Source organism: Anguilla rostrata, chromosome 3, assembly GCF_018555375.3.
Source record: "Anguilla rostrata isolate EN2019 chromosome 3, ASM1855537v3, whole genome shotgun sequence".
In the NCBI taxonomy this organism is placed as follows: Eukaryota; Metazoa; Chordata; class Actinopteri; order Anguilliformes; family Anguillidae; genus Anguilla; species Anguilla rostrata.
Window position 1 is genome coordinate 61,983,800 of NC_057935.1, and position 27,173 is coordinate 62,010,972.

At 46.3% G+C, this 27,173-nt stretch overlaps 2 protein-coding genes across 9 annotated transcripts in view; both read right to left on the reverse strand.

Annotated features, from left to right (window-relative positions):
• Positions 1-376, reverse strand: part of LOC135251571 (serine/threonine-protein kinase MARK2-like) — a 31,012-nt gene extending 30,636 nt beyond the window's left edge. For all 8 annotated transcript variants that reach the window (XM_064329141.1, XM_064329147.1, XM_064329146.1 and 5 more), the window contains exon 1: positions 259-376. In XM_064329141.1, coding sequence (XP_064185211.1) covers positions 259-277 — 19 coding nt within the window. In that variant the 5' untranslated portion in view covers positions 278-376. The remainder of the gene's footprint in view (positions 1-258) is intronic.
• Positions 377-3,209: 2,833 nt separating this feature from the next.
• Positions 3,210-27,099, reverse strand: LOC135251575 (serine/threonine-protein kinase MARK2-like). Its single transcript, XM_064329153.1, has 3 exons — positions 25,973-27,099; positions 6,064-6,237; positions 3,210-3,275 (listed from the first exon to the last, which is right to left on the reverse strand). Exons 1-3 carry the CDS (start codon positions 26,021-26,023, stop codon positions 3,210-3,212), a joined length of 291 nt encoding a protein of 96 aa, XP_064185223.1. The 5' UTR covers positions 26,024-27,099.
• Between the last annotated feature and the right edge of the window lie 74 nt (positions 27,100-27,173).

Consider the following 27,173-nt stretch of genomic DNA (forward strand, 5'->3'; position numbering starts at 1 on the left):
CAAAACATTTTGGAGTAGAGAGCCAAATCAAGAAAACTTTTTGCCTTTGTCCCAAACCTTATGAAGCTCACGGTAACTCTTTCCATCACCAGTTTCTAAGGACAGAGGAAGACGCTAAGACTATTATCAAGTTTAATCAAGATTTGGTCAAGATCAAAATCACTGGATTTGTGTAATTAAGGCCCCTCGGACGGAAATGGGCGCGAGGAGCCTCGCAGCCCAGCCACGCCCCTCTGCAGCTTCCAGGCGCACGCTTACCTCCACTGGCATACTCCATCACCAGATACAGTGTCTTCTCCGTTTCTATGACTTCAAATAATTTAACTGCAAAGGGAAACAGGGAAGCAAGTTACCGTCATACTCATGCTCAGTTATTATTATTGGGCTTGACTGCTTGACACTGGTGGCTGCATAAACATAAAAAAAAACTTTAAAACAAAAAGGTTCAAATGGGCAGCCCTAAATCTCTGTAAGGGATGACTGCAAGGCACAAAGTACCCACACTAGTATCCCACCTCGCAATACAGCATTCTGGTCAAATTACTTTTGACACAGTCATCATATACTGTATAGTCCTCAATAATATTTTTCCCCACTATGCATATCTGATGTAGTCAATAGGACATACAAAGAGTTTATTTGAGTAATTACAGTTTAGAAAAAAATTATGCCATAGTTTATTTTCATCAGATAGGAATCATATCTATAAATTAAATATTTCCAGCTACCCACCTGTTTTCAGCCTCAATGTGTCTCGGTGACTTACAAACCGCTTTATGTTCATAAGGCGGTTCTAACTATATAACCATATTTCCAGCTGAACCGTTTGCGCAGCGGACATAGGAGCTGGGTGAGATATCCGAACGGGCCTTCGGCCGGGGTTCTGAAAGCAGGCCGCGGGCGTGCGTTCGGCGCAGAGGGGACGAGACGTCGGGATGAGGGTCGCAGTGACCTGCGGCCAGTGGATGTTAACGACTAGCAGCTGCACTTGCCCGGAACAGCTGTGGAAGCACGGGGCGCGGTCACGGAGCAAAGGACTCTATATTAGGTGTTCACAGCTTCTGTTCTCATGTTTGTCGTGCAGTGTGGAGACGAGGTGTGTGGAGAAAACGCAGTTGTGTGTTGTGTGTGTGCCTGTGTGTGTGTGTGTGCGCCTGTGTGTGTGCGTGTGTGTGTGCCTGAGTGTGTGTGTGTGTGCGTGTGTGTGTGCCTGAGTGTGTGTGTGTGCCTGTGTGTGTGTGTGTGTGTGCCTGTGTGTGTGCGTGTGTGTGAGCTTGGGTGTGCACATGCGTGTCTGTGCTCTTGCTGTGCATACAAGTCTGTTTAACACTGCATAAACAGGTTCATTAGCATGAAGACAAACTGCACACTAAAATTTCACCCGTCAGGTTCAGCACTGCCTGTCTGGATGAGAGTCCGTGGGTGTGTCGTTCTGGACAGAGTTCTGCACATCAGACTGCACATCTGAGATGCCCATGTCCAAGGCCACGTTTACACTGCCTGTCCAGCGGCAAATACTGAGCTTAGGTCCTTTTAAGTATGTGGGGCAAAAAATCGGTATAGGCCAAAATACAGGGGATGTTCGTTGTGGACCTAAGATGCTTCAAAAAGCATGAATTGTTATTTCTGTCTCATTTTGTGTCCACTGTAGATGGCGATATGGCCGTGGCGATGTGGTTGTTTACTGTCATGTCGGTAACCAAACCCTCGTACAAGAATGTGGGGTGTTTCAAGTATAAACCGTGTAAACACAGGTATCGGATATGGGTCACTTTTAAAAGCAAATATAAACAGGCAGACAAAAACATTGGCTATCGCCAAAAAATCGAAACTGGGCATGAAGACCTGCAGTGTAAACGTAGCCCAAGAAACATCATCGCATGAAACATTCCCCCCATAGTTCACAACATATGGAAAATGTGTTTTGGTGGTATAACAGTCATCTTGAAAACAATATGGTTCAAAATGCCCAAATGCATATAAATGTACACTGTAAAAATGTTATTTTTACAAACAAAGATGTTTACCACCAATATGTCAATTTGCACATCCACTGCATAATGCAAAATAAAATGATATAGGCTACTAAATCAATATGCATTTATTAATGCCTGCATACTTCATACTTTTGTCCTTAATAACTCTAGTTCTTGTGTTGGGCCGTGCTGCACAGCGATGTTAAATAAACCTGAATGTGTTTCCGTTAGTCTTAGAGTGAATAACTGAGCCATCTTTCCTGCCAGAGAACTACCCAATATCCTCACAACATGCCAGAGATCTTCATTTGAGTCCTGTAATCCCTTCATTGACGTTACTCATAAACACTGGTATTCCTGAAGCACACATCCATCTGGCAGTTCCATAGCCACAGGCCACGAAGGACAAGTCTGCCAGCGCTCCAACGGAAATTCAAGCATGGCAGGAGGGGGGACACAGACCCTCTGTGCTTAAACTATGATGGCTCCACAGCACAAAGGGGACACGAGGACCCCCATTTCCAAAACCATAGTAAACGGGATCGTACCAATAGTGGAATGGGTTTTTATGCCAGGCAAACTCGTACCACACACGAGCAGATTACCACACTAGGGACAGCCCAATTGGGCGCGTGTGTCTGTGGTCTGGCTTTCGGGAAAAGAGACGCAAGTACGTCAAAGTAGGGAATAACCCCTCCCAGCCCCTCACAGCAGGAAGTCTTTGAGCCTCACTTCCTGTAATTAGCCCTGTGCTATCCCATAGCCCCCGTGGGACAGAGAAGCGGCAGAGCCCGTGCCGGATCAGAGGGGGGGCGGGTGGACAGAGATGAGCCGTGTCTGTTTATAAAGAGACGTGGGTCTCACATCAGACACTGCAGTCATCCTTCCGCCTCGGCTACTTCTCATTCACAAACCACATCTTGAGCTGCAAACTGTTACACAGCCACATTTTCTTTTTATTTTTACTTTGTTTCAGATAAAGGCATCAATGGTGAAAACCAGTTCATAACTGTCCGGGCACAAAAAATTGAAGGTCAGATTTGCCTCTCAAAAGCAGTAAACTGACCCTACCGGGACTATATCTACATGCAAACTATTAAACCAAAGCACATCTGCCAGTTCACTGAAATATAGACTATTTTATTAAGTTTGATGGGCAGAGGAATGTTCCTGCTAAACGTGTAACATTTGTCAAATAAAACCTGCACAGACTGATACACTATGGGCGGGAAATCATGAACTCACCTTCTGGAGACTGGAGGAATTCAGCTGAGTCTTATCTATAATTTTCACTGCCACCTGGAAGACAATTGAATGTCATTTTAAACAGGAAAATACCAATACAGTCAATCAGTGAAACATACAAGACATTCCACAGTCTGAGAGAAAATGCCTTCCCCACTCTCTGGTGTACGACGAATCCTTAGGGGTGGGAAAAATTATATGATTGTTTATCAAAGTGTGCTCCGTAGTGCCACATACATGCTCAACACATCACATAAGGTACAAACGCTGCGCAACAGATCATGTGTAAGATGGAGAGTGCAGTAGAGGGCTAGAGAGCAGCACAACAGGACACAGCAAACTGTAGCATGAAACGAGAAGTTAAGGAACTGAAACTAAAAGCAGAAGATCAGACGTTCCTGTCCTGGCAGGGGCCCTGACTGCCGTACCCTGGAGCTAGACGCATAACCGGAATAACTTCGGTGAAGGTCCAGCTCTGCGGATGGATGACACGCAAAATGCAAACTGCGTGCAGTCACCCAGCATAATCCTGTCTGCCTGGCACGTGAGTAATTAAACTGCAATAATATGGCGTCATCGTGCCAGCGATTAGGGTGGCACTACGGTGACTCGGAATCTCTTCTGATCCTGAGAACACTCACCCCGCCGTAAAGACGCTGGCCTTTTAATTAGCCGTTTCATAAACGCCGTGTTTATGCTCCAGTAACTTCTGCCCCAGCCCCTCCCCCTCGTTCTCTCCCCTCCCCCCCGCCTCTCTCACGTGGAGCGTTATCGGCGTGTCAGGCACCACGCAGTCACACATTGACAGACTAGATGACCGAAACAACAGGGCGACACAGGGCCCAGTGTTGAGCCGGCTGAACGCGGGGCGGGGAGTGTTTACCATGGAGACGCTGAGCGGAGCTGAGCGGGCCAGGCAAACACACAGCTCCACTCTTCTCGCGTTGAGCAAACCGCTTCATTGGCCAGCGCTGCTTATCCAGGCCGACGTGCCCTATCGGGGGAGAGGCCGAAAACCAGGAAACCCACAGCTACGCGTTTAAAGGTTTGTTTCCTGGTTTCACTCTGGAATAGAGTTCAGAGTCTGCGGGTTTCCTCCTCGCCCTGGTGGCTGTGAAAGCAGTCGAGTGCATGGGAAGATGTCTGAGCGTTAATAAGTAGGCTCACGACAAGACTCACTATACTAAAATAACACTAGACTCACAGTTTCCCCAGCGACTGATGTAACTGAATTGAATCCAATGCTGTGAGTCAGTTCTGGCATTCTGAAGGACGGTGAATGTGGATTGCGGAGCGTCGAGAAAGCCCCGCGCCGGCCCTCCGAGTCCACCAGAAAAGAAACTCGAGTGTGTGCGCGGGCGTGTGTGGGTGTGTATCGCCGTCGGTGCCAACGCACTGTACGCGCGTGTCCTGCCAGGATGAATCACATGTACTGATAAACAGACAGGGTGCTGGGGGGGGCGAGCACGGTGTCTGTGCCTAAACAGAACTCCGCTAAACTCTAAACAATAAAAGCGAAAGCTCGGTTTCCTCCTTAACGCACTACGACACTGAACAAATCGCCATTCGCAGAATGAAAAAGGGAGTGTGCTTGCTCCTGAACACACACTGCTTCCGTATGTGAATCCGTATAACTGGCCAGGCAGAACTCACCGAAAGGTAAATCTGGAACGCTATGCTAAATGTAGCTTAGTTGTTGCCATGGTAATTGTAGAATGCTCACAACAGGCAGAATGAGGAGGAGTGTTACCAAGATAGAACAGAGAAAAGACAGTGGTGAGAGAATGGAAATGGGTGTGACAGAGAACAGGTTTAGGTTCATTATTAATTCAACTTCAAATGCATCTAAGTATTTAAGATGAAGAATAAAGTTCCAATACCACAGTTTTTGGCTGAATGAGCTACAACAAAAGGAATACTTTTTTTAAGTCAGGTTTTACATAGGCTTTCTGTCTTCATACATAACAGCTATGCACATTTTCTCCATTACTTTCTTAAAACCTCTGGATTACAGGAGAGAAGCCGGTTCAGAAGCAGATGCATAAGGCCGGGATGATAAGGAGGTAATATTTAATAAACATTGATTAACCTTTATGTGACTTACTCTTAAACAAATCTATCACAACCATATCGTTTTCTCTCTGAGAGAATAATTTGGCCAGGATCAACTGCAGAGGAAACACTGCATTCATTTATTGGCTGTACCAGTGACAAATTAAATCCCTCAATAAGCAGTCATGCAATACAGTGGGCCCGCTATAGCTACACTACTTTTCACTGGTTGCCTGAAAATACCCAATTACACAAAAACACATAACGCCCCAATCATTTAATGCATTCAGAAAGTTTTCAGAACCTAATTCCACCTTCTAAGAAGAGTGCTCGTTTTCAAGTAGAAAGCAACAGGTGTTTTTGTGCTGCCATATTACAGAGTGAAGCATTTTATGTGGATTGAGACATCGAACACGTTCACGCTAACGAACGGTGAATGGTTCGCTATGAGACAGAAGGTCAGCATATGGCTCATCCACATCCCCTCTCACGATGGAACAGGTCGCCTCTTGTGGCCTGCTAACGATGGGACACGAGCCTGGCCGGAAACACTCTGAGAAAAGCAGCCATAAAAAGCAGGGACCGTATTTATTTTTACCACTGTAAAGGAAAGAAATGCACAATTTTCCACTGCATTTGACCTCTGACCTCAGGAAGCACTCAGGCTATCTGCTTTCCAGCAGGTCAGCTGAGCCAGAGGCCTCTGCACAGAGAAACCTGACCTTGGCCCTCACAAGTCCCCGCAGTGTTGCCACGTTACCGCTTCCCCACGGCGACGGTCGGGCCTCACCTCCTTCCCGGTGAGCACGTGCCGGGCCAGCTTCACCTTGGCGAAGTTGCCCTTGCCGATGGTCTTCAGCAGCCGGTAGTTGCCGATGTGCGGCTGCTCGTCCGCCGTCGTGGCGACCGAGTTCCGGCACCGCGGCATGCTGGGACGCTCCGCCGCCTTGGACTCCGAGTGAGACTGAAAGGAAAGGGAGGGAGAACGTTTCATTGGCTGCGAGTGAAAATGGCTTGGTGGCGCGTACTGCGCGTTTATGAGCGTGGCGCTATATTTAGGCCCCTGCTGGGGGGGCGGGGAGGGTTTCCAGCTGCGTGGGACACGGCGCTCGATGAGGTCATCGCTCAGTCGCCGCTGCTCACACTGATCCCCACAAACAGGTGAGCAGACTAAGAGCAGGGGGGAAAGAGAGACTCTGACTCCAGGGTCTTACTGTGACAGGGCCCTGACACATGGCCTGGGCGGGGGTCACAGAGAGCGTGGAGTTTGAGAGAGGGAGAGCTGGGGGGGGGGGGGGGGAACAGAGTCCTGAGAACGACTGGAAGAGTGAAAAGGAAGAACAGAGGAAGAGGCAGGGGGAAAGAGAGGTGGAGATGGAACGAGAGCTCCGTTCACAAGCCTCAGCAGAGTGTGGTGTGCTCTCCCTGCACATTTACAGACACTTCATCGATTGCGATCCTTTCTGAATCTCTCACTCGGTCCCAATCTACAGGCCGCTAGCGGTGTGCGAGCTAGCAGGCAAAACAGAGCGTTCTGTGTGGCGCTGCACGGTGGAAGCAGCCAGGTCTGCTAGTGTTAAGCGTTGAGAGAAAGGCAGGCCTATGCTAGCTGGCAGCGCTGGCGGTTGGTACTCTGTGCTTGCATGTAGCCGGAGGCCACAGAACCGAGCGAAACTTCGGGCATGTGCAGGCACACGTCGGCCTGTGCGTGCGTCGTCACGGTGACCTGCAGCGAGCGGCTGACAGCGGGAAACTGCAGTGTAGGAGACGCGCCGCTGCCTGAAGCTCTACACCAATACCCTCCACTGTATGCGCACGCACGCATTCACGCACACACACCAGACGCATAGCCACCTCCGCCAACACGCACAGACGCACACATACACACACACCAGCCGCATAGCCCCCTCCTCCTCCTCCTCCTCCTCCACCACACACACACGCACACACACACACCACCCGCATAGCCCCCTCCACCAACACACACACTCACACACACCAGCCGTATAGCCCCCTCCTCCTCCTCCTCCACCACCACACACACACACACACACACACACACACACCAGCCGCATAGTCCCCTCCACCACTACACACACACACATCTAACGCACGCTGTAAGAAAAAGGGCTGCGCCTTCATCTATTCCTACAAACAGGTAGAGGAAGAGAAAGAGACATTGACAAAAATGAATCCTGAAGTAATCATGGCTCATTTTACATTAAAATAATAAATCACTTTAAAACATCACGTTCTCTGGAGGATAGGCAAGTGTGCAAGTGCTCATTCTGGATTGCCTAATGTGTCATTTTACAGGTAGTCATAGACCAGATAAGGTCAGATAAACGACAGAAGAAACAACAGCAGCAGATTGGAGCCCTGGCTTAACATGATCTCACACAGTCTTCAGTGTACTTCAGCCAACACCCCTCCTGCACATCTCAGCACTGCACTGGTCAGAGGCCACACCCACATGCTCATTTCTGACCTTCTGATTGGGGCTGCCCAACACAGAGAATTCTGTCCAAGCACAATTAGAATAATCGTGGCCATGGGACATACAGGGGATGTTTCATCTTCTTTTCTTTTTTTTCTTTAATCGCACCTGATGCGGCCGTGAACAACCAAGCATCAGAGACCATGAGAAACGCTCCACAGAAAGAAACATCACTGATATGGATTGGGTACTGAAAAGACAGCCAATCAGCAGCAAGGCCTTGCAGCTTTAATTGAAAAAGAAAATCACATGATCCCATGGAAGCTGTATGACCTTGCTGCTGATTGGCTGTCTTATCAACACCCAATAGATATCAGTGATGTTTTTTTCCCCAGAAGCTTGGCCTATGATGCCTTGGATGTCTACTACCACAACAGGTATGATTGGAAAAAAAGGAAGAAAAATGATGGTGGCTATTCTTTTGGCACATAAAAAGACTGCAATTCAATATATCGTGCAGCCCTTCTTCTGATACCTTTGTTTGATACAATGAAAAATGCCAACAAAAAAAAGAAATAAAGGTTTTGCATCAAAAACCTTTTACGCTAAATAAAACCTATTCTTTCTTTTGTACACCAAATGGGGCTGGAATTTTTTAAAAATTCCCCTTTGCTTTGGATTTTCAGGAAAAAACAGAAGGTGACAAAGGTGAGGGCAAAAGACATTTACACTGGAACAACATAAACAAATGCACTGGCGCTTGCTTATTTAAAACAGCACAGGGCCGTGCCTTCACAAAGCATGGGTGTGAGCAGAAAAAACACACACAAAAAAACCCAACACGTGCAAACTCACTTTCCTCTTTTGTGGCTAGACAACTACATGAGAGTTTCTTCCCCAAATCAGACGCAACAGGAAGTTTGGGCTAATCTGTGAGGAAGTTTTGAAATGAACCGCACAGACACACGCACAGGCAGAGCTGCAGTGCTGGGTCAGTGCCTCAGCACGCTCGGCCCCTGAGCCTGTCCGCTCAGCCTACTGAACACATTCAGTCCCACACTGCCTGTCCTGCACGCACAAACAAATATGCACACATGCAAGCATACTCTCTCTCTCTCACACACACACACGCGTATGCACGCATACTCATACACTCACAAGCACGCACACGCACACACACGCACACGTACTAACAAAACATACACCACAAACACATGATACACCCACAACAACCACACACATATACATCCACAGACACACCACACACACACAACAACATCAACACACACACACACACACACACACACACACACCACACACTTGAGCTGAAGTGGTCAGAGTCAGACCAGCGGAAGCAGCAGGCACTGGGACAAGCAGAGACATGCAGGGCCTGGTGCAGACAAACAATGGTCCATAGAGCCAGAGGGATCTGCCACACACAGCCCGCACTTCATATCTGACCAGCTCTGTCCTCCTCCAAAACCTCCCGTCCGCAATCAAAGCTGTATTATAGGGACCACTCAAACATTAGCATTAAAACTAGCAGCCACAATGCTCAAACTTTCCAAAACATTGTGAGTTAAAGGTGTTTCACAATAACACTTTAAATCAAATTCAATGCACTAACAGGCTTAGACTGCTCTACACTACATTCTGCAGCAGAGGCAGCATCCAGGACTGAGAGACTGGACGGGATGAAATATCCCGATCAATGTCAAAGTCAATAAAAACACAAGAGAACATTGAGGGCTTCTCTAGCTCTAAATTAAAGCAAAATATATACATACTTTCCCATTCATGTATATTAAAATTCATAAGTTTGAATAGGTACCCTATATTATTTTGGGATCAGCCTTTAAATATGAAAATACTTTTAAAATATGAGAAAACCAGAGCAATGAAGGGATTTATAATATATAAAATGACCTCTACCATATCTTTCCTCATTCTGAAACTGCTCCAGGAGAGTCCCTAACACCCTGAAAGTCACTGGATAAGGAATGAGCTCAAACTGCTGATTTCAACAAGAACATTCTACGCTCAAAACCAAACTGATCAATGTTCAAAGCCATAAACTTAAGGTTGATCGTTTGAGTTGCAGCGAGTGCTCTCAAGTCTCTTTCTGCCTGTGCTGCAGAGATTCTTTAAGTCGAAATTTCCCTGAGTCTGTTTTTTTTTTCCTAAGCAGTCTCACATGCCACATGCTTTGCCGCATCATGCTTGATGAATCAGCCTGTAGCATTCAGCGGTTCCAACGCTGTGTAAGAATGGGGCCCTGAGCCTGGAGACCGGGCCTGCTGGAGGGGCCACAGCTGCATCCGGGCCTGGGGCACACTGGCCGGCCTGCTGGAGGGGCCACATGGCCTGAGTCACACAGCTGGCCTGCTGTGAGGGCCACAGCTGGACACTGGCTTGAGGGCCGCCTGGACAGGCTGCTGAGGCACGCGGAACTGGGCTGCTGGAGGGCAGCGGACAGGGCGACAGTGCTCCTTGAGGCCACAGCTAGACTGACTGCTGACAGGCAGAGAGACTGACAGCACACAGGTGGAGAGACTGACTGCACAAAGGCAGGCAGACAGACTGACTGCACACAGGCAGAGAGACTGACTGCACACAGGCAGAGAGACTGACAGCACACAGGCAGACAGACTGACTGCACACAGGCAGACAGACTGACTGCACACAGGCAGAGAGACTGACTGCACACAGGCGGAGAGACTGACTGCTCACAGGCAGAGAGACTGACTGCACACAGGCAGTGAGACTGACTGCACACAGGAACAGCGATGCTACAGCGAAGACTGACTGCACACAGGCGTGAGACGTGGGGAGACTGACTGCCACAGACGTGAGACTGACTGCACACAGGCAGAGAGACTGACTGCACACAGGCAGAGAGACTGACTGCACACAGGCGGTGAGACTGGCTGCACACAGGCAGTGAGACTGACTGCACACAGGTAGACAGACTGACTGCACACAAGCGGTGAGACTGACTGCTCACAGGCAGACAGACTGACTGCTCACAGGCAGAGAGACTGACTACTGACTGGATTGGAGGTGGGGAGGTACAGGATTAGAGGGTCTGGATGATCTGAGATCACAAAACTGACACTAATTCCACACACTCCAACAGTGACACAGAAACACACGCTCAGTGTGCCACTGCCTTGAGACAGTGTCCACTGCACATCATACACTGATATCTGCATTTATCAGGTCTATCACACAGCACAGTACAGCAGCATATCTACAGAGACAACAAAGTGCTAGTGACTGGCATAAAGGCACCAATGCCCCACCCTGGATTCAAACACGCAACCACATGGTTACAAGGACAGTTCCTAATGACTATGCAACATGGGCGCTGCCCTCACACAAATTAGACATTATCCCCTGTCACTCCTCCCACAGATGGTGGCTTCATGCCAAGCGGCCACGACCGCGCTTTGTTTTTGAAGCTCACTTCCTGAACTTGTTGAGAGACGTTGCCCTCTAGCACCAGTGCGGCTGGCTCCAGTATACCGTAGGTGTTTCAGCCACCTGTTTCAATGTTAAGTCAATGGTAAGAATACGATTAAAATACAAAATCAGCCATTGCTTCCCCCACAGGAACATGTAGTTGCAATATATTTTTTCTTTGTCTAATGTCTACTCGTGTCTACAACATGGCAGAACAAGAAAGGCCCTTCCTCACTTTCAAAAGGCTTCTCACAAGCCCATGGGTGACATCACAGTCACACAGTATGGCCCTGTTTAATCGACAGTCCATGCGTTATGCTTCAGCAAATACCAACCTGAGTTAAAACTCACATACCTGAAGTAGAACTACCAAATCATATTCTCAGCAACTGCTTGAAACACACAGAAAGGTAATGCCCTTGATAACAAGCTAGGCAACTCTAGCACACTTCCCTATTGCAGCCATTGTTGTTTTTCCTGCCACAGTGGTTAAGGTGTGACGCACCACCTTTATTCCGCTTTGTATATTCCCAAACCTACCCTACCACTGCACTTACTCGCCTGACGTACAGACCTGGGTGTCGGATCTGCGACTTGTGCAATTTAAGGGCTGTGCTATTTTATCTGTGTTTGTTACAACGGAAAAAACAAAAACCATTTCAAGTCGGTACATCTCAATTTCAAACACATTTCGTGGTTTGAATGTCAAGGCTAAACGGCAGAGGTAGAAGGGTGACTATGGGCACCCTCTGAGAGAGCATTCAGCAGGCTCACGGGGTAGCCATTCAGCTCCTTAAGAAGATCCGCTATCTATTTAAATCCAGCCCGCCAAATGTATTTGTAGTTCTTTTCACTATCTCTGGTAGTGGCACATTGCTACACGGATGAGAAGACGAGAAAGCTGTCACTCACACTTGAAAGGCAGCAGATTACAGGAACAAAAGGTGAAGATGTGGCCTTGTGCGACTCCCAGCAAATTTACTTCCGAGTGGCTGATACTTTCCTGTCTCTCAAAAGGGGAAATTCAGTTCTTCAAAATAAAACGCCCAATTTTATTTACAGGAATGAAACGCGAATACGTGGCCAAGGTGTGAATTGCTGTGACATTCAAAATGATTCGTTCAACCATTTCATGGCAACGAGGGAAAAAAGACAAATAACCGAGGCATGCCAGTATCTCCATAGCAACAAACATTTCCCCCCCTCGGGAAAAGGCGGGGAACGCCTCATTTTTCTCGAGACGGACGCGGAGCGGAGCGAGCGCAGCGGGAGCGCCCTCCCGCCAGCGTGCGAGCTCCTCGCGGCCGCTGGCGCCGCTGAGACAGCCGGCGGTCGACGGGCAGCGACGGGCGCAGGCCGACCGTGTCACTTCCCCCGGACACAGAGCCCGCCTCACCTGAGAAACGCCGCAGATACTCCAGCGTCCGGTCGCTGCCGAGCTCACCGGCGGCCGCCAGCAACATTTAACAGCATTTAACAATTCGCCCAGATTCATAAGGGGGTGGCCACCACTCCCGAATTATACTTTCACTGCAGTTAGTAGCAGATGGTTCTGTAAGCCTACGTTATTAAAATCGTACATTTTATTCGACCAACGTTTGAATTATAACACCTTTCGTACGGTTTGGTATTGTCACCATTAATAAGCCTCAAACGAGCGCCACAGACGCAACCTGTAATTAAGGTGTGTGCGTTTGCAAAGGATTTTCTCCTGGTAAATATTGTTTATGTCGGCTGAATTTCTGTCAAGTTTATGAGCATGCTGACATTTTACACAGCACAAAATTATTTCTACAGACTGGGAGAGTTACTGCATACATAATACATATGCCCAACTACCCAATATAGTGCTGCAAGTGGTACCCTTCCCATTAAAGCAATCCCTCCATATGCAACATCTAGTTAACACAGTAGCAAAGGTGACAAAAGAAACGTTTTAAATGTTTTATTTTACAGTTTGTTCCACTTTCAAATAACTGAACATTAATATTTTTGTCTTTTGAGTGTCATTGTGAAAACCGGTTAAATATAGGCATGGTTGAAAGGAAGACCTCTCCTTACACCTGCAGTTTACAAGCATACAGGAAAGGAAGGAACTGGGGTCAGCACAGATACCGCAATTCCGTTTCTCAAGAAAGTCCTGCTTTGACATTAGTGCATGATATCCCGCCTTCACAAAGAGCGAGTGATGAAGGAATCTTTATTTCCAACCGTCTACAAACACATTTTCTTCCCACAGATTTTTTTTCCCCGCACACCTCCGCATGAACTCGTTCACACTACTGTCTGTCCAGAAGCCTTTCAGCATTTATTTGTCTTTAATTATTAGTAGAAAACATGCAGTTCTTCCTATCCCTTCCTTCTGGTCTGCCTCCAGTTCCCAGAATGCACTACTGAGCAAACATTCTCTTTGTGAGAATGCTGCTAGGGGCCAGGTAAAAGGGATTAATTACAAATCAACCTAAACGGCCAGACACAAACCATTACTGTTTCCCAGACTGCCAAGAGCCATTATGGGATTGATGAAAGCTCACTTTCCCATCACTAATGAATAGTGCTCTGTACCTAAGGGCTAGAGTGAGGTTCAAGGACAATTTAGGCCTAGTCTACACACTGCTCATTATTCAAACCAAACAGCAGCTATACAAATACGGATACGTACGTATGACAAAAGACACACTGTAGACTCAACAGTGCTCAAAAATGAATATCCAATTTTTTTTTTCAAGCAGTTAAAAGTAAAGAGGCAGTAAAAGTGGAGGCCGGTGGCATGAGCCAGCAGAGGAGCGTGGGGCTCCAGGCTTACAGGACACGGTTCAGAACACCTCACGCACGTTTGCAGGAGCTCAGCGCTCGCACAGACTCACTGCACGACGCCAAACAAACAGGCTCCACCCGCCTCGGAGGCAAACCGGTTTGGCGCGCCCGCCCGCCCGCCCGCCGTCCCTCCCGGCACCTCCTCCCAGCTCTCTGGGGCTCTCCTCTCCCCTGCGGCGCCTCCTCCGTCCGTGCGCGTCCTCCCCTACCTTCCTGTGTGCGCTCCTCCGGGCCGGGGGCGCTGGCGGACCCCCGGCTCCTCGCGTTTTGGAGCGCATGCTCACCTGAGCGCCCGTCCGCGGGGCCGCCGTCGCCGGGGCGCCCTCGGCTCGCGGTAATTACAGACACGGAGACGATTAAGTGTTGTCACCGTTTACTGTTCGCGCGGGTTTGTTTCTCCAGCTCTCGGCTGCTGGGAGCGAGAGGCTGCACATGACAATTCCTTGCTATTACTGCTAAGAAGAGCAGGCAACAATTAGTGCTACACCCATTATACTATTTGCCATAATCATCATAATCAAGTGGCAGCTTTGGCTTGATGGTAATTACCATTGTTCACTTCAACAATCAGTATATTAATGAGAGAGAGTGAATATGTGGAGACATTGATCTTCACGACTGTCCCCACCCTCCGCTCCTCTCTGTATCTCTGCGTCATGACGGCCGAGTTGGCATGGAGACCAATCGCAAGTTCTGCTCCCCAACCCCAAAGACCACGTCCCCAACATGCCCCCCTCCCCCGATTCTGCCCTGCCTTTCAGGCCCCCTCCATTATTCTCACTAACACTCTATATACACAACAGCCAGAGAGCTCAGAAAGCCTGCGACACATGATACAGCTCACTGGTTATATTTATACACACACACACACTCACACACATGCATACGTGCATGCACATGCACACATGCATACACACACACACACACAGACACACACACACACACACACACACACAGAAAGAAACCATGGTAAGTAAGAGACAGATCCATAACCATTGTTGCTGGCATAGAGGCACTGTTCAAGAAGGAGTGTTATAAATACATCCCTCCCACACATACACACTCCAAGAGATACTAATGATACTAATGCAAAATGACACAAGAAAAGTCTAACTCTCTCTCCCCCTCTCTTGTGTGTGCGCGCGTGCACACACACACGCACGCACACACGCACGCACACACACACACACACACACACTTCTGAATGACCAGCTAAACAAACCTCATCACCGTGGCCCGAATCCTGACACGGTGGTGTGACACTGGGTCTCAGTTTGCTGACAGCAGGCAGAGGAATGTGTGGCAGTATGTGAGAGCCATTAGCCTGTGCACTCTGCCAGCCTCACTGTCCACACGGCGCTGCTGCTCACCCGCACACACACACAAATTAAATAATGTAAAATAAAAAAACTCAACTTTCAGTGCGCAGGAAAACGCTTTTAAAAATAATGATGATAAAAGGGTTCCTACAGGAGCCACAGTGACAGAGCCACCATTGAGAAATGCGAAGCCCTGTGGATGTTACTGGCTGCGTTGCTGGTCAGTGCTCAGCTTAAGCAGATTCACTTCTCCAGCCAATACAGCACTCGAGAAGCTGAACCCGGAGCTGCAGAGACAGGGAGGTAAATAAACGGACAGACGGACAGACGGAAGAACAGATAAATAAAGGAGGCGTGCGTGCCAGCAGGTAATATATCAGGGTATAAATATCACTCTGTTTCTATTTCCATTGAGTAGGGAGGCAGCCAGGACACAGACTGATGCCAGCTGGACACTTCCCTTCTCCCTTCATCACACTAATGCAGGACAGTGGAGAGAACATTCAAATGGGACCATCAAAAATGAGCAAAAAGGCCCTTCAAAACAGGACAAAAACAGGCCCATCAAAACAGGGCAAACTCTGGGAATCAATAAGTTGTGATCATCAAAACCTTTGGCACAAACTAATGCAAACCTATTCCACTGGATCGTATTGATAAAGATATTAAACCTGTTTACTCAGAATTAGAATCAAATACTGGAGAACCAGAAATGCAAAGCTTCTTTACACCAGTGCAAATAGGTCAGACACATTTAACAGTCAAAGTATCCCCAGTAGATGAAAGCAGATCTCTGAACACCACTCATCATCACCAATACAGGGGCGGGCCCTAAGCAAAGTTCTCAAACATGGCTGTCGAGCGAACACTTCGATATTAAAACAACCCTTAAAGCTGAACCTAAATCAACCATCAACCAAAACATTTTCTTTACAAATCATAATCAAATGATATTTAATTAGAATTATTTAGATGCCAGATTATTTCCATTTACCTGTGTACAACAGCAAAAAGTTAACCGTCAAATCCACTTTAACTGAAATGAAACTGTAGTGCTGTAGTTATTTTTCACTTTTTAGACAGAAAAGGTGATGAGCCTGGAACCTCTGAACACAAATAACCAATATTAATGTTTAGCTTGCAAAAAATATCAGTCTTGTAAAATAAAAGAAAAACCCCATAAAACCCCATAAAACTATAAATGTTACATGAACAAGGAAAGAGGACGCCTTCAAAAATGTGCTATGGCAAAGAGGGCAACAATCTTTCAAAAGAAAGCAACACTGTTGAGACAGTACTGGAGGACATCCAAGAACATGAAGAGCACATATTAGCATTTTGTGCCACAGAGAGGGCAGGTCCCAAAGGATCACAGTGCCTTTCAAACCATTTTAACAAACACAGCGAGCCTAAATTTAAATGTTCTTAGGTTGCAAACAATGCTGAGGGCCATTTAGAAACACACAGACACACCTTAATTCACATATTCTACTTCTTTGAGGCAGGGGCAATTGGGGGGGGCTAGTTAGCTGTGAAATGGTGGTTCTCTCACAGTAGCCTACATCAAGCGCCAATATCTTTAATTCAATTAAGATAATTGCTAAATTAAAACATTAATTAAATTAAGTAGTGTGAACAATGTTGCTGGATTTATAATGCAAAAGTTACACTCTTTTTTCCCCACACAGCCCTGCAGTCAGCACATAGCTGTCTCCAAACTACAGGACCGCTGAGCTTGGTGTGATTTCTGTAACATCACCTACCAGGGAAAGAATTCATCAGTTCTCATCTATCAACCCACAGAACCACCTCAGTGTGCCTAGCATTCCTGGATTGTGTCCCGGCCAAAAAAAACGTGATAATCACAGCTATCATAAACAAATGGTTGCAGAAAACCTTACATTTTGGAGCCTGAAAAGAGAATGGGCTGCCTGTTATGTGCTGGTATGGGTACAAGAGATCATTCTGTGGATCTTTCCTTTCTGTGTTTATTAATGTTCTTGCTCCGTTCCCTTCTAAATCAACAAGAGGAATTAGCCCAGGCAGTGAGGCGAGCTCAGAGAGCGCAGTGATGTTAAATGGACCTTTCAGCCACAGGCCATTGGCACATCTTGCCCAGCTCATCTCAGCTTCAAAAATGTCTTTCCCCCCCGTTTGTTCTCCACATTCAAGCTGCCGTGTTGAATTCGAGGTGGGGTGTAAAAAGCAAAGCAGCCAACAGCACACACGCACACACACACACACACACGCACACGCACACGCACACGCACACGCACACTTAAACCTCCTGCCCCGGAGGCGTTTTCTGTCATAAAACTCCACCAGCCCACTTTGCATTATTTGCACATCTGGGGTCCAGTTGCAGTGTCGTGATGCAAAAACTAATTTGCCCGAGGTCGAGGAAAGCACCCAGGAGCCGCACAACAGTTTCCACTGGAACACGCCTAATGACGTTTGGGCTGTTTCACCAGCAAGAGCCAATCCGTGGGACCTGTCTCCAGTGACACGTTGAGTCAGGTACCACTGATAGGCCACCTACATAAAAGCGGATAATCAGTGCTCTAATTGATGCATCTCGGTGTGTAATACCGAAAATATATTTCTCTACCATTCTGGCTCTCTCTCTTATCTACGAGCAGAGAGCTGAAAAAAGCAGCCAATCTCTGCTCCCCTGTCAGGCAGCACACTTTCGAAGGCCTTACAGTAACACTGAATGATTAACAGAGAATGCAGCTCTCTATCTTTCACGGGGCAATATCTCTTACTTAACTGGCTGAAGTGCGGTGGCAGAGGCAAACTCAAGGCAAGACGGGATGTCTCATTATTTCTCCACCATTACAGGCAACAAGCAAAGTTCACCAGCTGTTAAAAATCAAATAAAACACACTGCATAACTCCAATAACTATGGGGAAATCTCAAGTTGTCTACTAGTAAATTAACTTGGCCCTGTTCACTCGTAATTTCATTAATTGCCATTTTAACAGTTGTTTGATTTAATCCACTTAGCTGGGTATTTTTAGGAACAGCCTAAGTGGAGGTTACTTAAGTCAAATGTACACTGGTTCCTTCTTACATAAAAAAAATAATAAAATAAAAGCCACCGTTTTGATTGACACCCATTTCCTAATTACAATGCAAATCGATGCACAAAACTGCTGCGCAATCAAATTAATTGGTGCTGGAACAGAAACGGGTATTGAGAAAGAGCAGGAGCGCGGCAGCAAGAACACGAGTTCCAGGGGGGTGTGAGCTCGTGCGAGGGGTTCGCGGGGAGGCTGTGTGTGTGTGGGGGGGGGGGGGCTGCTTTGTCTCACTGAACGCGCTCCATTTTTGCACGCGGCTTTCAGCCTGGCGCGAGGGCTGCGGGAACGCTGACGATCGCCCTGACGACGAAGACGCAGCAAAAAAAAAAAAACATTTAACCCGAATGACGAAGAGGTGTCGGCAGAGGCGAGAAGAGTCCCCCACTTTCCGTCCCCTCACCAAGCTATTTATATCCAAGAGTGTGTGAGCCTGCTGTCCTCGGGAAGAGCGACGCGTGGAGAATCAGAGCACAAAAACGCGGCACTCCGCCAGGCCACAGGGGAGACGGGGGGAACGCTAAAGATGGCATGAATGAAAGACAGGAGAGAAGGAAGAAAAGCATGCGCAAACATTCACACAGGCTGATCACCACACACGCACGCACGCACGCACGCACGCACGCACGCACGCACGCACGCACACACACACACCCAGCGGAGCTCCTTCTCACACTGGGAAAGTCAGACGAGCAAGATCAGCCCCAAGCACACAAACACGGAGTCGAAGGCAATTACAGACCCACAATCGCACGCGGGCACGACAGACGCAGACGTTAACAATCACTGACATGCACACACCTGCATGACGTCAATCCCAACACAAACGCGCAGGGCTCAGGCACTCCCTCCCGGCTGCTCACGCCCAGTTGGACCGGAAAGGCGAGTTTCCATGGCGAGGCTGAGATTTAGGCAGAGCCCTCCGGGCCGTGCGCACGGCCTACGCTCAGAGCAAGCCCGCGCTCAGCGCTCAGAGCAAGACCGCGCTCAGCGCACCGCGCATCCTCGCAGCGCTACAGCGCCGAACGGCCGCCGCGCCGACGCCGAAGCAACGTGGGAAAACGCATGTGGCCTCCAAGGTGCCTCTAAACAGAGAGCGGAGAGAGCGAAGAGAGAGCACCGACGCTCAGCACACGGCAGGAAGCGGCCTGGGTGACGTCACAGTCTGCGCACAGCGGGCAGAAAGCCGTGGGGAGGACCGCGGCGCTTCAGCACGGCGCAGCGTTCTGACCTGCTGTAAAAAACGCAAAGTGCGTGTCGTCCTCCTGCCAGCGCACATGGCAGCCCTTTAAATATGCACCACAGAAAGAGGTGGTGTCTCTCTGTGACTTCTTCACATGCTCCCATTCAAGGCTCAGCGCATTGTTTAGCCTCTGCCCAACACAATACGATTCAGCAGTCACAGTAAATATATATCAGCGGTTCAAAGGGAGCTCTTCAGGTAAGGCAATCACGCCCTGACCCGAAAACTCCCAAGGGAAATGCTCAGAATCACTCAATCATCCCACCATTTTAAACGAATCTCTAAAATAAAGTCACTCAACGAATTAATGCAATGCTTAGGCAGACTGAGTCAGAATTAAAATGGTATAGTCTAGATCTTACAGGATATAGGCCCCATCTAAAGTTTATAGGCTACCTCTTGCAACATGCACGTTACTGCACAGAAGAAGCTGCCTCTACTGAGAGGACTTTTACAGAAATGATCCTTCAAGCCCAAATACAGTGGAGTAGGACACAAAGACATGGTTTCTTAAATGCCACCTTTGAGGCAATAGTGATGTATTTATCCTCAGAAGGTGACTTCCCTGCGACACCAGATTATTCTATATGGCCACCCTACATCCAGTCAGGAATCAGGCCTAGGCAGGGAAGTCACCTTCTGAGGGCAAAAAATAATAACAATTTCAATATTCTAAGTCAATATCAATAACTTTCTTAACCGTCTGGCCTGTCTCGCGCTCTACGCAGCAACACACACAAATCAAAAACATTAAGAGAATGACCAATTAATAAATTTGCATTAATGATCGCTATCCGCTTCAACATGTCAGTATTTCCAAAGGTACAGCAAACCATGCGTCATTTCTCTACGCGAACACATTTTCCCCAAGAAGCACACGTGCTCCCAAGTTAAAAAATTTAGGGGCACACGAATGCATCACAATTACTAGACATGTTTCTATTTTTAGCAGTTAGCAGACATCAGTTTTCAGGAGCAAATGCTCCTAAAATGGGAGCACTGTTCGGCCCGGTGTATTGCACAGTGTCACATTAAATTCAAGACTGCTTATGCAAGAACCCACTGGGGCATAGGTAGTGCTTCAATACAAAACAAATACACTTACTGATAGGTTTCACGCAAAGTCAAAATTCCTGTTTTTGTCACCATGAGATATCTCATTGTGAGCACGTCCACACCATCTAACCTTCTGACTTGTGCTCGTTTCAGGTCCAGGTTAGCCACGCTAGCTATTAGGACGTTCAAAGTGGAGGGGTGTGGTTAAAAATTCACATGGATGAAACCTATTCACGTCCTTCTGGGAAAACAGCACAGCTCATTGATTTACTCAACAAAGCCAGGTGTACCAGCAGGACAGGCACAAGTCGCCAGAAGCATACAAATGTCCATAAGTGCAGAATACACAACCTGTTTTTTTAATGGTAGTGACTGCTGGACATGCAAGCTAGAGATCCAACAACCTATCATAAGACAAACAAATACAAACCTGTCTGCATAAGCCCAGGTGACAGAAAACAGTTTTTGCTTTTGGAATGGAAAACTGTACTGCACCACATAGCAATCCAGGTCGAGCACACTCCCATAGACCAGGTCTTTCAGTGATCAGAGTTTAGAACGTCTGTATAGCACAGGAACAGGCATGATGCTAATTTGTCAATTGACTGACTACAGCTATGTAGAATGATATCGGAAAATAAAACACATTTTCCGTCTGCTTTAAGAGTAACTAACTTCCTCTGAAAAGCAAACAGAAAAACCGTCTACAGTTTAATCCTTTAATCTTTCTACCGCAAAAGATTCAAGCTAACCAACTTAAGAAATCTTCGCTAAGACTAACAACATAAATAGGATGTGAATTTATCTTCGCTCAAACTGGAGTGGCAAAACACATTCTGATGTTCCACTGTAAAATAGCTACATTTTTTTCTGGAAAATAACAGGAAACTGCTAAAATCTGTGCTATGCTTTTAATTGTGCCAAACTACCCAACAAATATAAAATGTACAATGACATTTCTGACGTCATACTACTGTACTAGCTTACAGTTAAACATTCTTAACTGAGTGCGCATTCATCCATGTTGCCCCACATGAATGAAAGAGAACATGATCTGAACTGAAACCACCTCCCTTCTCAAGGGCAATGAACACATCGCAATGAACCCATGCAAAACAGAACTCATTTCTTCTCTGCTTTTTTGCACCTACATGATACATGAGCTACACAAGTGTGAAATACAGGAATTCAAATGCCATGTGAGAATGTCCTGTGAGGCTTTCCACTGGTCAAGCGGCTGAAAACCTACCAACCAGGGTGTTGGCCATTTAAGATGCTTATTTGGATTTACTATGCTCCATATGAACCACATTATTATCTGTATTAGTATGTGCATTCAGGGTCCATTTCTTCATTTTACTACTGTCTAATTCCTATTGATCCCCCTCCAAAATACAGGGCTCACCACAGCAATAAAATTGCATTTGGGCCAAGTTTGCCATAAGTACAAGGTTAGAGGCTCGGCCTACCATAAATTCACATTTGGGGACACAGAGAAACAATAAACTTTGTTTAATTCTATGCAATATTCCATCCATGTCATGCTAGCCACAAGCAGTGTTTCAGCTATCATTCAGTATAATCACAAGCAATTAAATGTAGCTTTTAAATGTCAATTGCTAGAGCACAGCAGTACACATCTGCCATCAACTAAATATTTAAGAACAAAGCTAATGTTATCCCACGGAAAGATCGCTGAAGACAAATATTGCTCAAGTCTAGTCTAGTAATTCTGTTTTTCACGCAGACAAAAATGGCATGTAATCATTAGCTACACAGCTGGACAAATCGTGCACATGGCCATTAGATCTTACTCTGTCACTTTACCTTTGGCAGCTCTGGCATTGGCTATGGTAAAACAGATAGACCCGTTCATGTTTTGCTCATAAACCTGGCCTTCCAGTCAAATTTGGAAAGATTCTGGGGTGCTACTGTGCATATTCATTTACAGATCTTTTCTCCAATTTTTATCCAAGAACAATATGATTTCGTACCAGTGGCATCCAAGCTCACATTTAAGCTTTCAAACTCATCTGTACTGTGTAGGCTATAGGTATGTGTGTGTGTGTGTGTGTAAATATATATGCTCTCAATAAAGCTTAATAAAAGTTTTGTTGAATTTAATTTAGCATGAAATCTGACTGGTTTGTTCAATGAATATTATGAAGCTAGGGGTCTGTCATCTATTTTGTCTGTAGTGAGTTTGCTGGGACCGAGATGGGGGTGCAGGTTCAACAGTTCATACAGTGGAAAAAGTGAGCAAGAGTTGGAAAAGATTTTTAGAAACTGAAAAACTTTTCTTGGGGGAGCTTTAATATAGCTTATGACAATATATCATAAGCTAATATGGTGATGTCCAGCACCACCGGCAAAAATGTCCTTGCACAAATATCCTGGTACTTTGTACAAGTAAAGGCTGAACAGACGGATGAAAATTCCACAATCTTAGAAAAACTCAAGCGCACAAAGCACTACCTTAAACTTCAAATACAGCCATAAAACATCCACAAGTAATACTATACAGCATGGAAACTGACATTTAACCTTCACTGATGTGCTTTGTCAAATCACCAACAAGTTCTTATGACATTTATAAGCATGTCTCGACATTTCATAACTATTAAATTTAAAATAAAAAAAATCACAATTCTGTAATTTGCCAGGTGAGGAATACAACTGTTTAGATCTGACATTCCACAAGATCCAATGACCCCCAAATACCACAAAGGCTCTGTCCCGTCATGTCACTGCAATTTAAAAAATATTATTTGCTTTAATTCAGCAAATAATTAACCCTTGAGCAGAAAGGTAATTTTATGGAGAAATGTGATCATAGTGGAATAAAGCCGTAAAAAGAAAGACTAATTATCAACATAGGAGTGCTCTTGGAAGGCATATGCAATGAAAGCACAGGTTCTCGATGCAGTGATTCACCACACCATCCTTTCTCTAGCCTATATAGCAGCATGAGGTATGTGCCTGCGATATAAGACTGTTACCTATACAGTCAGTCAAATTCAAATGACGTTCAGTACCATTCAGACCAAAATGATCACAACACACACGCTGATACATTCGTTCCTTCAAATGCACATCGGTTGCACTGCATTCCTATTCAATCGAATCACACTGAAAATGTACTTATTTATGGGAATTCAAATGGTTTCCATGTATTCGCAAAACATTCGCTTTTGGAGCAATATAATATTCCCACCGTTTTCATGATTTCACCTGTACTGATGTATCGCTCTTTATTCTGACTTCATCGGCGGCTGCCGGCATTCTCGTATGCAAAAACCAATGAGAAAACCTCCCATTCGGAATACTTAAGCGGTCTGCGAAGCTAAAATCAGAATCCGGTCTTCTCTACACACATCTGTGAGGCCAAAACGGAGACGATTCTGGTGTGTAATGAATGACCGAGATGTCGGATCTGGCTGTAGTCGTGACATGGTGCAGTATAGCACCGCACAGGGAAACCAAGTGTTGACACTGAGGGCGGGCGTTTCGTGCAGTGACACTGTCCGACAGCGTGTGAATATATACTGCAGTCACGAACAACGGTATGTTGACTGGTTAAAATAATGATATAATTAAAGAACACAACATTTGAATTACATTCATCTTCTGCGTTTTCCATCCAGAGCGGCTCGCGTGCGTTAAGCATTCAAAGCACATGAACAAGCAAGCCTGGGGGTCGTATTCATCACTGAAATTCAAACGCATGAGCTACAAGTCCCAAATTCACAGCAGAACGATCACAGCCTAGGTAGCTAAACTCGCTAGCTACTGTTCACTGGCAGTTCAACTGTTTCAATAAACTCTGACTAATCGTAACACCAATCGTTAAGCAAGCTCCCCGGTTCAAACTCCACACTGGAGACAATAACACATTCCGATATGCGACCGCACGTCGAGCTGCAAGGGTATTTGGTGACTTACCGCCGCTACTTCGTGTAAGCCAGTGGGAACCCCTCAAAGCGCTGAACCCTCCTTTTCTGATCTAATCCCCAGCTCAACACAAAAGGACACTCCAGTCAGCTGCTTGTCCAGCTATGTTCCTCCACATGCAGCGGCAGGGCCTGTTTCCATAATTTCGTGTGTGCGGACTAGCGGTGGAAAGTGATGCTGTACAAATTCACGTCCTGTTTGCCGCGTCTGCTGAAACTACAACTGTCTAGCTACATAACACCAGAGTAGCATTGCTACAAGAGTATATTCTCTGTCTGCTAGTGCTACAGTAACTTCCCTTGAACACATATCAGTTCAGTTGTAACAAGTAATAGAGCCACCAATACGCTGTTAGTCTAGATTCCGTTCCCTTGACAAAGTGACTGTCATAAGAGGTTAACATGCAAACTGTACTATACACAGCCTATACTGAAAGTGATGTTGGATTTAAGTGCCTGGAATACGTGCTTAGGCCAAGGGGCAGATCTTAAGTTTCCAAACAACATTACTCAGATCTCTTCCTCTAAGCATCGATTTCTTTTATTATAGCCGTGTAGTTACGTAGAAATCTGTGTTTTTAATCTACTCAGCAAACAACGAATCATCCGAACTTTCTTTTCCAGAAGTATTAATCACCAGCGTCCAAAGAGCTGGTGTAGACTAAAAGACAGTTCAAACAGACTGTTAATTGGGACATCTGGAGTCCCAACTGTTGGAGTAAATTTAAACGTTGAGCAAACAAGGGCTAGAGCTGGAGGAAGTTCACTTGCATCGCCCACTGAGAGGATAGCTTTGTAGCTAGAATGTGGCCACTCAAACAAATAAAATGACAAGCCTAACTATCTAGCTAAGTTAGCAAGTGAAGTTGCCACGGTTGATCCTCTTGTTAAGTAGCATGCTAGCTCGTAAATAGGAAGACAATGCTGACAAAATTATATAATTACCAACATTAAACTCTAAATTATTGAATTACTTCGATAGCTGGCTAGATCAGCAAACGTTAGATAGTTTAGCTACATATCCAGGATTATAATAAAAAATATTAACTAGTCATTTTGCTACGTGTTGCTAACTTAGCCAGGTTAACAACCTGCTAACTAGCTAACGTTACAATGAGAAACTAATGGCAGAGACATCCCCGGGAGCTAACACAGCTAACATTAGCCAACAAGCTACCCATCTACAATAATATCTAACGTTAGCTAGCTATCATGTTTATGGTCAGGTTGGTTAATATCTAGCTACCGGCCATAGAAGCAGAGTTAGCAACTACTGAGTCAGCAAGCACAACACAATGTGACTTTAAATTCGTATTGTATAACGTTAGCCTTACCTGGCTGGACGAATTTTCAATGACTGTTAACAATGGCGGCCGGGTTGACATTTTACGGGATCCTCCAGAAAAAGGGGACGGAGGGACACAAAACCATTCAGAATCCGACGCACATTTAAGGCTGCTGTTGTCAGTTATGCACCTATGTCTTCAATGTTCGTCGAAAGAAAAAAAAAGTCAAAATAGCTAGCTAGCCATTAGCTAGCTACCTACAACAATCAACAAGTTGAATCCCTCATTAGAAGTACGTGTCCGTATCTAAAGGGAAAAGGGGGGTCAAAAGTTTTTCAACCGTCAGTGAAAATAGTCATATGGCTAGATAGCTGGTTAGCTAACTACCTCGGCGACGTTACAAAATTACTAGCTGATGGCGTGAACTAGCGAACCAATAACGTTCCAAAAAAAATATTTCGGGTGGGTTCGAATATAATGTCCTCTTGGTTACATTTGGAGCCACTCGTCAGTCCCTCGTCTTGGGACAGGGAGGGAGAGAATTCCGCAACTAGCCAACAAGTGGATGGGTTGTCAGGTTGGTGAGGCGACGACCGAATTTGTTTCCAATATCAGCATTCAACTCGAGTCCGGGGATTCAGTTTAGGCCGGACAAGACTTGATTGACCTTCGTTTGATGAAGAAAATGAAAACAAATACAGCTAACTAGCGTATGAAATCAGAAACTCCCATCCCCCACGCTCGGAAAAAAATAAACGGTCGTAATCATAGGTGGCTAGCTATCCTTCAGTGTTGCGGTCCGAGGAATTGACTATCCTGTTGTCGAGTCGAGAGGTTGTTAGCTAGATGCTAGTTGGCTAATTAATCCGAGACGGCAAAGTAGCTCAACAATCCCCAAAAAGTCGTTCTTTTCCCGGCTGCGCAGCTAAGCCGAATAAGGTCGTTCAAATGTTGCAGTGGAAAGGGGTGGCCGGGTAGATAACCGGCTTTTTTTTTAAAAAAAGCAGATTAAAAATGGTTAAACTCTACATTCCGGTTTCGTTAAATTTATCTTCAGAGTAGGACAACTTCTTGGGTCGTTGAGTAAGACGGTACTGCGCCCCAAAGCCAACGCTGCCTGTGCTGCAGCTAGATACCGGAACAGGCAGCAGGGAACATGGCCGCCGTGGTTCAACCATATGGGGGGGGGGACGTCCGTCGCAATATAACTTCGGCTACAATCGGTCTCATTCGGAGAGGAATTTACTGG

What these genes read in the sequence shown, in the direction of transcription:
- LOC135251575 (XM_064329153.1), bottom strand. Translation starts at nt 26,023, where the DNA reads ATGTCAACCCGGCCGCCATTGTTAACAGTCATTGAAAATTCGTCCAGC. An exon ending in TTGAAAATTCGTCCAGCCAG is followed by an intron (nt 6,238 to 25,972) that starts GTAAGGCTAACG and finishes CTTTCCTTTCAG; the next exon opens with TCTCACTCGGAGTCCAAGGC. An exon ending in ACGTGCTCACCGGGAAGGAG is followed by an intron (nt 3,276 to 6,063) that starts GTGAGGCCCGAC and finishes ATTGTCTTCCAG; the next exon opens with GTGGCAGTGAAAATTATAGA.